This window comes from Ascaphus truei, chromosome 4, assembly GCF_040206685.1.
Source record: "Ascaphus truei isolate aAscTru1 chromosome 4, aAscTru1.hap1, whole genome shotgun sequence".
NCBI lineage: Eukaryota > Metazoa > Chordata > Amphibia > Anura > Ascaphidae > Ascaphus > Ascaphus truei.
In genome coordinates, this window is record NC_134486.1 from 86,077,919 (window position 1) to 86,093,694 (window position 15,776).

Here is a 15,776-nt window from a genome sequence, read left to right on the forward strand (position 1 = left end):
AGAAAATGCAAAAAAAAAAAGTAGAAAGATGTACAGTATGCTAAGTATTACGTGAAGAGACAGGAAAAAGAATGAATCATTTCAAAACAAAAAGTGTGACACTATCATAAGGGTTAAGAAATTAAAATGGCAGTGAGACGGACATATCGCAAGAAGAAATGACCATCGTTGGACAAAGATGTATTCGGCTGGATTCCAAGAGATTAAGAGACCAAGGCAATGATCAAAATATAAAATGGTACTGTAGGATGAAATCAGAATAAAAGCGTTTCCGGGGCTAAAACCCATTCATTTCAGCTCCAGGGACCCCCTGCTTCAATCCTACATGTATTTAAAAAGGAAAGCAGCAGTGCTGTTACTCTCTCTCCCTCTTGCCGCCCCCTGAGACCTGCCACCCCTAAGCAGCACCATATCTGCTTACTGCCTAGGTACGGGCCTGTGAGAAACACAAAACACTGACAATTAATAAGAGTGAACGAAAGTCAATAAAAGACAATGATAGAAAAAAAGCCCTTTAGAGCATCCAGAGGGATAAATAAGGGAGTACTCGGAATGGGTTTAAGATGTAAGCTTGCAAATATCTAAACATCCAAAGTCAAAGGTGATGAATGTAGACCAAATGGTGGCGACTTCTGCCAGCTTTTTATAGGATGCACCACATTCAAAGGAAGATCCATAGAAAAGGAAATAAAAGCACACGCTACATAGTGCAATATTGTTAAAACAATTACTTCCCTCATCTTGAAATGGTAAGATATGCACTCACAACAAGAGGACAGGTGAAAAGCATAGAGCGCGAATCTCAAAATCACCAACCAGGAGTCTCGTGATGGATGTTCAAAAAGTGTCACAGGAATGAAGGTGCGTGGTTCGATCGCAAAATCAATATTGGCCTCACGACAGGCTAACTGACATGGCCAGGCCAGATCCTTGGAGGAGAAGCAGAGGCACGGCAGGACAAAGTGAAACACCAGATGTAAAGGTTTGTAGCTCGCTCTATGCAGCTCCACCGACTCCGTCCTCTTCTGATAACGTCAGTTGCATCAGATGACGTCTCTACCCAACGTGTTTTGACGCTTGACAGCAACTTCCTCAGGGGATAATCATATAGATATAGTCATCCAGCAGTGGATCAACAAGTATACACACACAAATAATTGCATTGGTTGTCATTGCTAGTGCCATATAACCAAGCCCAAAATAGAGCTTGTGCACATCTCAATGCAAGCACCCAGACTTGACAGAACTGTGCATTTTTTACGTTGCATATATAAAAGTATCCACTAGATGGCATCAATTGCTGTTTCATAACTGAATAACGGCGTTTTACAGCAAGCATAATCTTTAATGATAGAATCAAGTGTATAAACAAAAGCAACAATTAAAGTTGCAATACATCCAGGGCAATATGGGGAAATCGCAGTTATGTAACATTCTCTCATTACACATTCATATGAATTTAGACATTCTGCAAAAAAAACATTTCTGAAATAGGGGCTTGCAGAAGACATTCCTACTGTGATAAAGCATAAAAAGGATAACCAATTTATAAATAGCACACGGGAAGTTTACTTAAAAAGGGGAAGCTGAGACAGTTAGTGACAATTTTGTTGTCAACTAATTACATGTGCACAGTATAATTCCTAAAGAGAGAGAAAAAAGTGTGATAAACTTTATTAAAGCAGCAATTCCCATAGAAGCGTGTGTGTGTTTAATGTTCATATCTTGCCCTCCTCCTCTCTATATAAAAAATATCATGGTAACCGTCACACTGGCCTCAGGTGAGAGCTCCATTTTAAACTGTTGGACAAACGCTTATATCAACCGAACAAATGAAATGATCAGGTTTTACCAATGATCATAGCTTTGAAAAGGGCATGAAGACCACCCAACCTTTACATTTTTCTAATGACATACATCGTACGTTATATGGGCACTTGCTTGTAATTTTCCGGGCAGATTACCATGACGGAGCGGTGAGGCCGATCCAAATGGAAGTGGCGCTCGCATGTAAGAATGAAGAAAACAGCTGCTTCAATACACAAAGCGCAATCGGAGTCAGTCACGTGATTGCTCCGGGAGTGATCACCCCATCTCCCCATGAAAAATAAGCAGTAAAATGATGACGTGGCTATTGGAGTACCATCCCCTTCACGTTGTAACTATGTCCATAGGCACCCAAAGGGTTTGTATTTTTTTATGCCCTGAATCAGATTCTAGAAATCAAAACAGCAGTGTAAAGGCGAAGAAGAGATCAAAGTAATCACAGTAAAAAAAATTAAATGAATAAACATAATGGCAATCAGCACAGGCTGCTTCTTTTTCTGGGATGTCCCCATGCTATCCCTATGTTTCAGGAGGAGACATCAATCCTTTCTACCAGAAATCTGCATGTTATACAGAAGATATTGCGGATGACCATACTCCATACTAAAAAAAAAAAGTGTGTGAGAGGGTGCACATGGAGAGGCACTGACCACCACCCAAGTCAGCAGAAATAAATCAATATAGAAAATAAAGACCATCTATCTCAATGTCTTGCATCACGCATACACCGTGCGAACCCTGCGCTAATACGCTTTTTAAACCTCTAAAGATGGAGCACTACAAACCATAAAGAAAAAAAGGGGATTACTTCATTTAATCATAATAAAAGAAAAGACAGGGAAAAAAAACAATAAGTAATAAAAATGCATGGAATGCAAAAATCTTTACAAATAGCGACGTTTCGGGCCTAATAGCCCTCCATCCAGTTTTCAATGCTGAGCCCCGTTTCACCGCTATTTAAGGCAGAAACAGTGAAAACAGAGATGAGGACAGGCTATATGTGATGACATCATTGGGACAAGGGGAGTACTGAAACGGCCCCCCATGGACGATGTATGGGAACGTCCAGTATGGACTACGCAATGTCGACATGAAACAAGCATACAGTTGCCTAATTAACGGGACACTAACAGTTCAGGGTGTAGATATGACAGAGTACGAACACCAAGCACTTAAATCGCTGCGAGGCTACAATGCTATTGCGATTAAACCTGCTGATAAGGGTGAGAAACAGTGGTCTTAGATAGAAAAACATTACAGAAGCGAGATATTGGGACAACTTCATAATCGTGGCAACCATCGCCCCTGTCCCAACAATCCTACCCAATGATCCAGGCCATGATTGAAGAAAGATGGAATGCAACATTTGAGGGTGGGGTAATCTCCAAGTGTTTATGCAAATTTGACTAATGAAAATCCGATAATACTGATCATATAAACATGACCCAAAATACATCATCTTACACATCCACCAGGCAGACCTATCACTGTGGGAACAGAATCTGTTCCAACCACTTGCGATATTTCTGGGTCAAGAACTGAGACCACTTGTTGTACAAGAGAAATCCTTAAGGACAACCCTCCCTTTCTCAATAGAATACAGGAAGAGCAGGATATTACCACAACTACTGTCCTCTATTTGTCACATTTGATATTAGCAGCCTGTATACTTCAATTATACACGATCATGGTATCCAGTGGGCTTAAGAACTATAGAGAAAGACCAGACCCTCAATGCCGTCGAACAGGCACTAGTGAAGGATCTACTCACAATCATCAAACAAACAAAAATGCACTTCACCACAACACTTCGCCCATAACAAAAACCCACATCAAGAAAATGTAAATCCCCATATAAGGCATTTAGAAAAACTCTAAATAAAGTCATAGAAAAAACCATCGTAAGTTTCAAATGTTGGTGAACAAGATTTTAAAACAACAAAGTATAAACAGGAAAGTACTAAGACGCATAAACATGTGCTCAATTCTCCAATGTAATGAAAACCATGTCAGTCCACATTAGTTTTGTTTCTTTCTAACCCATCGTGGAAAAGCTAGCATGAAAAACTAAACAGAACACAATCAAGAGAGTCTTGCACAACGTTCCAAAAATGCAAAACAATCAGCATAGGCCTAAAGTAAATATGTAAAAACGTGCAGATGCCACACACATCATGGGCCGTAGTGGAGTCTAAATGCAAAAACATGGTTTGCCAGCTGGTACCAGATGCATGTCCGATGAAACCTACAACTTCTAATGTAACCATGTATTTGTCATCATAACTGTGTGCCAAGGACATACTTGAAAACGAGAGGTAACACAATGTATGACCGCCTGGTAATACATTTGATAAATAATTAAAATAAATAACTACTGTGCTATATAGGTGAGAGATCCGAAAGAAAGACGTATGATGAAAACACAGAATTGGCCATTAGCACGCAGTGTTGGGGGAACGGTTATCCGGAACCAGATGAAAAGAAACAGTGACTGTTCACTGAAAACTGTCGAGTCTCACCGGTGATGGGTGAAATAAAGCAAAATATAATAACCAGTGGCGGATTTCCCATTAGGCCCGGGCCTAGGGCGGCAAAAATGTCTGCCCCCACATACTTTTGCCGTGCTGATGGGAAGGCACTTAGCTGTGGTGCAGGCCTCCTTACTTGCCGACCTCCTCCTTCTGAACCACAGCGTCAAATGACATCACGGCAACGCGACACCACGTTGGTGATGTCCACAGCGTCATTTAACGCTGCGGTTCAGGAGGAGGAGGAGGGCGGCAGGTAAAGAGGCGTGCACCACAGCTGTGCCTAGGGGCCCATAACACCCCACTCTGTAAGGCTGCGCTTATAGTGACGGTGACATCGCGCTGCAGTCGCTGGAAAAATCAAATTGACTTGGACTTCCAGCAATTGCGACCAAGCCGTCGCTCCGCTTCTACTATAAACACACGAGATGGCTGCAATGCATTTGTTTTGCCGCGGCGTCGCAGTCGCCGGCACTACAGTATAAGCGCAGCCTTATACTTTCTGGCACAGCGAAACCAATACAAACTGTCCAGCAATCTAGTCTTTATTGCAAATGTGTACCATATGCATTCAATGACAACATAATTAAGCAGCTTGTCAGATAAGAAGAATAAAAATGAATTAAAAATATAGATTGCTGCTTTAGTGTCACGTGTCCCTTTTAATTTGTGGGAAATAGATGCTCTGGGTAATGCACAGAGCCAAGAGAACCACCCTAAATGTATAGCACCAGCACGCCTACTAAAAGCAGCACTGATTATAGCCTTTAAGATCAGTTCTCTTGTTTTTATACAAGTTCATTATGAATTTACAAGCCTGTGTGTCAAAAGACTGGGTGTACCAGTGTTAACACAATAATTATTATGGGAGTGCCAGAGAACCAATCACAGCTCCCGAAATCGTAAGGTGATGTTTTATTCTTGGATTCGCCTCCCCAGCACTGAAAGGACAGGCAGCTTTTCAAGTCTACATGTCACCACTAAGTGGCGCTATTAAGCCATTTCATCTTCCTTAAACAGAAAAAGTAGCATTTTTAATCAAATATTTGCTTTACTTGTTTATTCTGATATTGTGTGGCAAGTAAATTGAAACAAGATTCTTTTTTTCCCCCTTTCTTTTTTTTAAGTCTTTGGGTTGGCAGTGATTTTATTTTATTTATTAACCTACCATACCATGATTGTGAGATCACATTTAAATCGGATTCTGCCAAAAACTGTATTAATCCTTTAAAACGAGCAATCCAAGCAATACCATATCTTATCTTTTTTTTTTTTTACATAAATCAGTTCTGTAATATTAGATACTTACTACTTTTTTTAAATTTAAAAATTATACTCTATTCCATTTTGAATGAGTTTTAATATGCTGAGCATCCTTTGATTTCTATAGCAGGTTTTCACCCCCCTACCAAGCAATGCAAGATCTTTGTAACACTTTCCTGTTTGTGATAATATGTTACCAATGTTCCCAGCAGTTTGAGCAGCAAACTGTAACAATAGATAATATTACCTTAGAGATATAAGAATACATTGCAGCTCTGAGTTACGCTGACTCAAGGATTGATTTGAAACAGAAAGGCGGCCATTTAGTGAACCCTGGGAAACAGGATTTTGCTGATCGATCCCGGGAGAACCAATCGATTGGCAACTTAGGTAATTTGTTTTCAATAACGGTAATCAGAGGCTGCATATATTAAAACAAAAACATATTTTTAAGCTCCTTTGATTGCCTCTAACTGTTAAGCATCTTAGAAGTCTTGTAATGGAAATATATCCCACAGTTTGCTGGAGCAGACCAGTGACAAACCCTTGCAGCCTGTTTTTCACATGGGTTTGTATTCACTATAATTATAACAATATTGGTTTAAACGACTCATGTACACTACCAAACAAAGCTCACAACTGGGGCATGTCAGGGGAAAATATTAAAGTAGAGAACAGACAAGAAACACACGGTTAGAAGTTGTGGTACTCAATCTAATTTTGGACCAACGTTTCATTCAAATGTTATAGATTTGAGCTTATTGGGTACACATGACCATACAAGACGTTCTACTCCATAGGATATGGTTGTGTTGTCTGAGGTTCCTGGTAAATTAGCATGGAGTTGTCCATAAGTCACAAGGAAAGAAAAATGATGTTGCAATAACATTAGGTCCATCAGATCTACAATGTGGAAACCACACGGTAACTTTGATTGAAGTCGTTTGTTTACTAAGCTTTAGATTCTGTGATTGTAACTCCTAACGTTGTCATGTGTTTTTGTAATCGTTTATAATCAATGCAATGATACAGTAATAGTATGTTACTTACATTTTCTATGATAAATGTCCATTCTTTATCTTCAAATTCTTCTGCATGTGGATCCTGGAAAAGAGGTGTATATAAATTCCGAGGTCAGTGAAATATATATTTATAAAACACAGCATACATTTGGTGTATTTTAACCAGGTCTTACTATGTTTTGGTAACAAAGGTTTTTTTTGGGTGAGGGGTTCACCTTGTTTGAAAAAAAAGCAACCTCCTCTTCACAAGCTTTTTTTTTTTTTTTTTGATTAAGAGTCATGTCTATAGATTCACTGACTGCCTTATAAGTCAGATACAAGTAAAATATGGTAGCTGATCTGTGGTAAGCCCGAGCACACTATAAATGCAGCTCATAAACAGTCTATAAAGTGCCATATGGCTTAGCACCATTTAGTAAACTTTGCCAACTGTTTGTATAAAGCAGGCTTAACATTAAGTAGCACCTTATTTAATTCATATTTGCTCCTTGCTCTATGTATTACAACTACAGCTCACGTTCACGGATATCAGCACTACTGCTTCCATGTAGAGTCAGATTTTAACCTCTTGAACCTAGCAATGGTCATCATAATATTAGGTCCAGAACCTAGAGTCTTCGGTAAACAATCAGTGTGATCACGTCTGTTTCTTAAAATCCGTTTATGGACTTTGTCTTGCTCCTGCTTTTCTCAAAATGCTGAAAGTGTCCAGACACCTTATTCACAAAAATAACTTACATTTATCTGTAAACAACCAAAACGAAAAATTACTAAATACAAATGCATAAATTATACTGATATCCAAGAGGATGCATATTTTCAAATACATTTCGAACAAAATAACCATGTTTTCATAAAGTGTATATTTTAAATTTAGATGGTGTATGCCTTTACCCTGGCTCCCTTTTCACTGACTAGAGTTTTGCAAACAGTTACGCAAAATATGAAAAGTTTGGGAATACAAATGTGTGCTCCTGTTACATCAACACTGGCCACATCCGGGCACGTAATCCATGTTTTTATTTCTAAAACAGTATTGGCATGTATAATTTGGGAACATACAATGTATGCACAAATTCAGCACATTGGACACAGGCCTAAACAAGGATCAATTATTTAGGGGGTCTCATAATCCTTCACAGACTTTCTTGTCTCACGCTCATTGTAAACCCTTCCCTGAATAGACATCCTGCACAGAAATGTATCATCCACAAACACCTGCAATTACTTAAAAGCACATGTACAGTATACACAGAAGAGGGAAACCTTCTCACCAGCTCCTTGATTCAACAAGTCTCTTACATTGTTGCATGATGTGCTCCATTTGGATAATACAGTACATCGTAACACAAAGATCCAGTTCTGCATGGTTTTGTGTGTGTAAATGTAACCAATGAAGCACCGTTTGCACTGTACATCTTTAGGTGGGATAAAGTGTCCTGGTTAGCATGGCTTTTACATTTTTTATGCCGAAGGGCCTGTAGCACATTGCACTGCGGGCATCCATGGAAGATTTGAACATCAATTAGCCAATCATTATCACTTATTTTAATTTTTCTAGGACATTTGTCTTTTGCACACGAGATTGGTGATTGTATTACATACACGCAGTCACAAAGCAACAGTCCGATCTAGAGTGTTGTTGTTGTTAATTACTTGAACAACTCCAGAGCTGATCCACAGTTCCCCGACCTCCGGGGGACACCTGGTTCTCGAGTTCACACTCCTTTTATCCAGGGGGGGGATGAATAATATTTCCTACTGGACAGAAAATAGTTTCCTGGCCATGCTTAATTCAGGGCCAATTCAACTATTTTCAACTTTCTATTTGTGACCCAGTGGCCACAAAAATGCAAACTCAAAAATACCTCGGGCCCTTGTTAGTCACCAGAGGTACCAGATCAGCCCTGTGTGACACCCAGTTCAGATAAAATGAAGTCTAAAACAAAATACCCAATTTCAAGGGGACAGCTGGGACGCAGTCTAATTTTTTACTTTCCTTGGCTAGTTCCCTAAAACAAGCAACAGAATACAGCTGTGTGATGTGAAACGGGAAATTGTAGAACTACAAAATGCAGTAGAGACAATAAATAACTTAAGATTCCATCCCCAAGTTTCACACTTTTACCAAGCTTGCTCCAGGATCTTATATTGCATACAGTGTTTAAGTATGTAGATAATAACTTTCAGGGAAAAAGACACAAAATTAGAAAATTAGTGCGCTGAATATTAATTTCCTCCGTTTACAAGGAACCTTGCTTTACCCATAATTGTTCTTTTTTTAACCTTCCTTAAGCATACCAGCTCACATAGCGCTTGGTTTAATGCAATCATTTTATTGCCTTTATTTTCCAGCATGCCACACAGTGTGTATATATGTCCATGTAATCTTTACAACAATCTTTTACTCCACTCCACTCAGAAGTCAAGTTACAAAATCTACCGGAGACTGCCACAAGTCTAAGTTCTTCCAAAACTAAAGCTATCTCTCATTTTAATCTTGTCTGTAATTATTACATACGCCTATAACACATTTCTCTTACTGTGCATGCAATGTCTTGTATATAATGTATAACCTTGCTCACTTAATGCAACTATGTATTTGTAACCATGTATTTGTCATAACTCTGTGCCCAGGACATACCTGAAAACGAGAGGCAATTCTCAATGTATTACTTCCTGGTAAAACTTTTTATAAATAAATAAAACTAGCTGAGAGACCCGGCGTTGCCCGTGAGTTAAATTTCCTGCTCCCTCCTCTCCCCCCTATTTGTGTGCTCCCCCTCTCCCAGCCCCCAGAGGGAAGGAGGGACAGTGGACAGGAGGGGTTGGTGTTGCGGCCATTTTAGAAAATAATTGGTAAGTGCGTAGGTAAAGCAAGAAATGCACAGCGTGGCTGGCGGTGATGATTTAATGCCGTGGTTTGTTGTGGAAAGTGAGCGACCCCGTCAGGAAAACAACAACGGGGTCGCTCACTTTCCACAACAAACCACGGCTGTACTTGTGGGAAATCCGAGCATATTTCCCTGGAAGGTTTGAGAAGTATCCTGTTGGGTAACATCAGTTATTTACTTTTTATTACACTGTGTAATTAATAGGAAACTGTGGCGCCTAGGCAAATCATTTAGTATATTGGTGATGATTTAATGAAAATGAATAATATACTTTACACAGGATGGGGAATAAATAGAAAACGGGAATTTGAAAGTGGGCATATTAATATGTAAAGTGTGTGTGTGTGTGTGTGTGTGTACACACAGGGGTGAGTGTGTGTGTGTGTACACAGGGGTGAGTGTGTGTGTGTGTGTGTGTGTTCACAGGGGTGAGAGTGTGAGATGAACTTACCATGGACTCTGCAGGGCTTCTTTGGGGGTATGCTGTCAGTGCAAGTGTGTGACAGTGAAGTAGGTGTGTGTCAGTGATGTCACTGTAAGTTTTGGCCAATGACAGTCGTGTGGGCTGTGGGCGGTGTGTGTCACAGTGGGGCGTACCTCTTGGGCAATGACAGTCGGGCTGGCCACGGACCAATCACATTCACCGCAGCTAGTACCAACCATTGATTTTATATATTAAGATGAAGTCTCTAGAGAAGGTATTATGGACATTACAATGTAAAAACATTTTTTTTTTTTTTAATTTTTAATTGAATACTTTTTTTTTTAAACCGCTCGAGAGAGCTGCACCTCCCAAAAGGCTCCAAACCCTGTAGGCCATAATAAAGGACCCACCAGGATTCCCATATGGGAGTTTTGTAACCGGAATAATACTGATGATGGTCTTGATCCACAAAGGGGGTCCGGGTGCCACACCAGTAAAGCAACCAAGTAGACGCACCTCCATTTGATGTTACGAGTGGGCACTAATGGATGCATCGTATTTATGTACGTCTGCTTATAAAAACAATACAATGTTGTCATTGCGAGTGTGAGCGACCCCTGTGCCAGGAGACACGTATAAAAAAATTGCTGTACTACAAAAGTTCCTGGTGCCCATTATTTTCCATCCTTGCTGCTTCATAACCCAGCCGCCTGAATCCAGCACCCTGAGTCAAGGTAAACCATGCTGAGTGGCCAAACGCAGTACACAACGTCATCTCCCTATAAGCCAATACAATACATCTGATCTCAGACACGCTATTAGACAGGGTTAGGGTTCCTCAGAGTTTCACAATATAACTACAGGGTTCCTGAATGGGAAAAAAAAGAGAAAGTTTAAAACCACTGCACTAAGTGCACACCCCCTTGCGGGAGCACACAGTGATGTGAAAAAGGTCTCATGCAAATAGGAAAACCTCCAAACACGTGGTAAAGCAGTTAGTTATTCCCTATATTTAGCAGACAAAAGCTACACCTTGGTTGAGGCATTTGGATCCGGTCCGGAGCACTGCCCTCACTGCTCTTTATAATCTTCACCCAGACTATAATCCATATGTAACTAGTGCTTGAATTGGTATGTTTCTTAATATGTAGTAACATTAAAGCTTTGGGGGGTGTAAGGCGCCTTATGGCTTAGTAAATATGGTGCCCAGTGTGTTAGCGGTTATGCTAAGGACATAGAGGCTGGACCTGGTGACATTCAATATGTGTTGGACTCTGGAGTTGGAGAACAGATATTTTGGTTGATAATCATATAGAACAAAATATTCTGTAAACCTGAATATGTAAACTACATCATTTAGTATAAATAAAAACACACCATCACCACTTATCAATAGCTACTGATACTTTAACAGTCATACCAGAGAATGCCGACTGGAAAACTGCTCAGCAGCACGTTGGAATGGGAGTACATGCTGTACAATTTAAACAAACGTGTTGAAGCACCCTTCCTGGTCATAAAACGTACCTTAAAGAGAGTCACAGTGATTTCAACATTCTCTGGGACAGGCCACACAACAACTCCACGGTAAGGATTCTTTATTCCAGGCTGCCAACTGTGAGCCTGCAGGAGAACAACATGTGCAATGTCAAGCAAGGCTGGCCATTCCCAATGCAGCATTTCCCATGCTCTAAGTGCTACCCAACACTACTTTTTTTTTGGAAGTTGTGATACCATGTAGTTGACTATACTGTACATATTAGAATTTACTGTATGTAAAATTACATACATGTATATAAAATGTCAAACCAAATTACAACAGAAATAAATGTGATACAGATACCAAAAGAATAGTAGTTTGTCACCGACAGAAATTCAGATAGTAGATTTACATTGCAACCAAATTCTCAGGACATTTTGCCTCCTAAAATTGTCATCTATAAATCGGATTAAGCACTGCCCAGTAATGAGGCAGGATTCATAAAAACGTTACCAGAACGCCCTCCTACTGTATTTGTACATTCTCCCCACCAATTAGATTGTAAGCTCCCCGGAGCAAGGGCTCCTCTTCCGAAATGTTACTTTTATGACTGAAGCACTTATTCCCATGATCTGTTATTTGTATTATTTGTTATTTATATGATTGTCATGTGCATTACTAATGTGAAGCGCTATGTACACTAATAGCGCTATAAATAAATACATACATACAGTACATACAAATAAGTTTAACTCGTACTCAGAAGAGGCTTCTGAAATACAGAACTGGCACATTAAAAAATTCCCATTTTTTTAATAAAAAAATAAAAAAATCCCCACAAAATATATATTTCTTTTGATTTACAATTGTAATTGGTTTCTGTAAAGATTTATTTTCAGCTACATTTTTCTTTTCACTGGGGATTCTTAAAATATGTCAAATCTACTGTTATTGACCATCAGACCATTTTGTAATTATATTATGAGCTGTGCATGTGTCCACCTTACCAAAGAACCGAGAAGGAAGGGTAACCCTTTGCCCTGTCCTACTTGAAGGAGAGAAGTGACAAAGAGACCCCTCACCAAAGTGAGCAGAAGGAAATAAAACACTCCCATGTTTCGCACGTAGAGCTCAATTGAGTCAAAAGGACATCGAAAAGCCCCCTGAAACCTCACAGTGTAGAAGAAAACGGGTGATTTTATTACATCTACAATACAAATATTGGAAAATGCCTCTAGGGAAGCAGTGAGGCAGAAAGTTGTAAGTGCATTTTAATGAGAGCGAGCAAAGGAGTAAGAGTAGTGTAAGTGGGGAAAATACAATACAGGCATATCCCGCATTAACGTACGCAATGGGACCGGAGCATGTATGGAACTATGTAACACAGGCATACCCCGCATTAACGTTCGCAATGGGACCGGAGCATGTATGGAACTATGTAACACAGGCATACCCCGCATTAACGTACGCAATGGGACCGGAGCATGTATGGAACTATGTAACACAGGCATACCCCGCATTAACGTACGCAATGGGACCAGAGCATGTATGTAACACAGGCATACCCCGCATTAACGAACGCAATGGGACCGGAGCATGTATGGAACTATGTAACACAGGCATACCCCGCATTAACGTACGCAATGGGACTGGAGCATGTATGTAACACAGGCATATCCCGCATTAACGTACGCAATGGGACCGGAGCATGATTGTAACTATGTAACACAGGCATACCCCGCATTAACGTACGCAATGGGACCGGAGCATGTATGTAACTATGTAACACAGGCATACCCGCATTAACGTACGCAATGGGACCGGAGCATGTATGTAATTATGTAACACAGTATATAAACACCAGAAGGTTACTAGAATGTTTTTAGTTGTTTTTGCATATTGTGATACCTTTAAGAGGACTCCATTACAGAGGACAAGGTTAAAAAAATAATGAAATAGAAGACTTGCCTAAACTGGGGTTACTTTGGCATGGTGAGAAAGCTCATCATACTTTGACCAAAATATGTAACTAAAACACAAATGAAATATTAGAAATAGCTTAGGATGTGCAGGCATGCAGCATGATACAGTATAAGTGAGATGAAATGGTTAATGATTAAATGTTGGGTTTTATTGCATTTGAATTGATCTTCTGAAAATTGTTTGTGTTGGTCATCTAAAGGGAAAGAAAAAAAAAAACCCAGAAGTGTAAATTCTACATTGGCATTCAGGATATGAATACTGTGCATGCTCTTGTACAAACTACCTCTACAAAGAACTCGGTCTGGTTCATAACATTTTAGCAATAGCCATCATTCGGCTAGTGAAATGCAAAAAATAGAAATAAATAATGTGTGGAGGTGGAACTGCAGCGAAAACTGGTCCGCAGAAAATAATCATATAGTTTAGTAGGAACACAGAAATAGATGTATACAATGGGATGTATGAACTATGATGTAGTGAGAACCAACACATCTCACCATCATAAGGATGGAGAGTAGAATACATCCAAAGACAGCTGCCTGAGAAGAGAGAAGAAGCTGGTCTATTGAACAGAACGTTATCCAAGTTGCTACTAAAAGAAAATGCACAAAAGAAATACTTACCCTAAAAATACTATAACCATTAGTTCACTTTGGTAAGACTATCCGTTTAGCACATGTAGCTCACTTCCTGTGTTATGCAGTATGGAAAATGAACATGTGCAATAACAAGAAATGCCAACAAGGTATTGTAAAACAGGTAGCCTCCACACCTTCAAGTCCTCATCACAGCTACTAACAGAAATAGTTCAAATATTTTTGGGTGAGTTTCATGGTACTCAAAAAGAATTCAGTGTTAATTAAGCAAAAAGACTTTGTGCATTGTATGTGTGTTATATTTATATATTTTTAGCAACTGCTAGGGCATGTAGCGCTTAAGAGATTTAATGCAAGACATACTACAGGACAGACTAATAGAAATATGTACATAAAATAGAAAGTAAATACTAAAGGAAAGAAGATCCTTCCCCAAAGCGCTTACAATCTAACTAGTGTATTGGCACATCTACAAAGGCAAAACGAGTACATGGAAGTGTAAATGGTATAGGCCAAGGTTACAGCTGCAGTTCAAGCTGTGGTTTAAAAAAAATAAATTCCATTCAATATGTGCATCAATACAATCTGCACACTGACAAGTGATTAGCTCAGTTGCCGATCGATCCGTTCTCCTGTAATCAATCGCCTTGCTCTGGGTTCTTTTGTATCACTGTTAGTGCTCAGGAACAGTACCCACAATGCAAAGTTCTGTATGGAAGATCATGTCACCAGGCAGATACTAGATACAATTGGTGCACTGCTAGAGAGAGGGCAAGGCTCAAGAGCCAGAGCCTGTCTGGGGAAGGGGATGTGACTTTGTAAACAGTTTCTATAGAACCCCCCCACCCCCCACCATAGAATATTTTTTTTTGCAAATGTTCTTATGGAGAACACAGCTCCTCATCCTCCAGCCTTGGGCACCTTTGCAGAAATGCCTCTCCAATTCTTATGAGGGCAAACTGATAGGTATTAGGTGACGCATTAAAGCAACGGTATGCAAGATGGCATACCTCAAGGGCCGCCTGTACGTCCTCATGAGCCCTCAAAAGGGCTGCACATTACCCACATACATACATACATACATCAGCAGCAGCTCTGATCGATCCACTGCTGGATAAAAGGTCTCCCCAAGGATCTTCCAGGTACGCTTTATTTTTTAATGTTGCTCCAACAAATTTTCTGATTTCATCCTCCCATCTTTCTTTTGGTCGTCGTCTTGATCTTTTAAGCTCCAGTGAAATCCAGTCGAGTACCATCTTTGTCCAACGATTATAATTTTTTCTTGTGATTGTGTCACAGGCTATCATTTGGTTTGAAATCCATTCATTCTTTTTTCTCTCTTTGGGTAATACTCAGCATACATCTCTCCATACTCCTTTGCATGGTCTGAAGAGATATATATATATATCAAATGGAAATATTACTGTATGCTCATTTGCATGTCTTAGACAGGTCTGCAACCCCGCCTTTCACCATTATCACCCAGCACACAACGCTTCCACTGCAGCAAGGGATTCTGGGAAATGACATGTAAATGAGCACACAGTGCCACCTTTTGCTTCAAAACCATTTAACATGGTCCCCTATAAGCTTAAGCTTGCTGCATTTCACAGCTTTGAGCTCAGCCAGGGTTAAGATGCATAGCCAGTAAACCCACCCACAGACAGCTGTTCGACCTTTATGGGTCTCCTCAGTGTGGGGTTGGTTATACTGGCTTTGCCAAATGAAGCAGGGCTAGGTTTCACCACACTTCGTTAAA

The 15,776-nt window shown here is 39.9% G+C and overlaps 1 protein-coding gene across 7 annotated transcripts in view; it reads right to left on the reverse strand.

Annotated features, from left to right (window-relative positions):
• The window catches only part of EHBP1 (EH domain binding protein 1), a 428,910-nt gene that overhangs the window by 306,844 nt on the left and 106,290 nt on the right, over positions 1-15,776 (reverse strand). For all 7 annotated transcript variants that reach the window (XM_075596145.1, XM_075596151.1, XM_075596150.1 and 4 more), the window contains exons 4-5: positions 11,486-11,581; positions 6,669-6,722 (exon numbers count right to left, since the gene is read on the reverse strand). In XM_075596145.1, the coding sequence (XP_075452260.1) occupies positions 6,669-6,722; positions 11,486-11,581 (150 nt within the window). The remainder of the gene's footprint in view (positions 1-6,668; positions 6,723-11,485; positions 11,582-15,776) is intronic.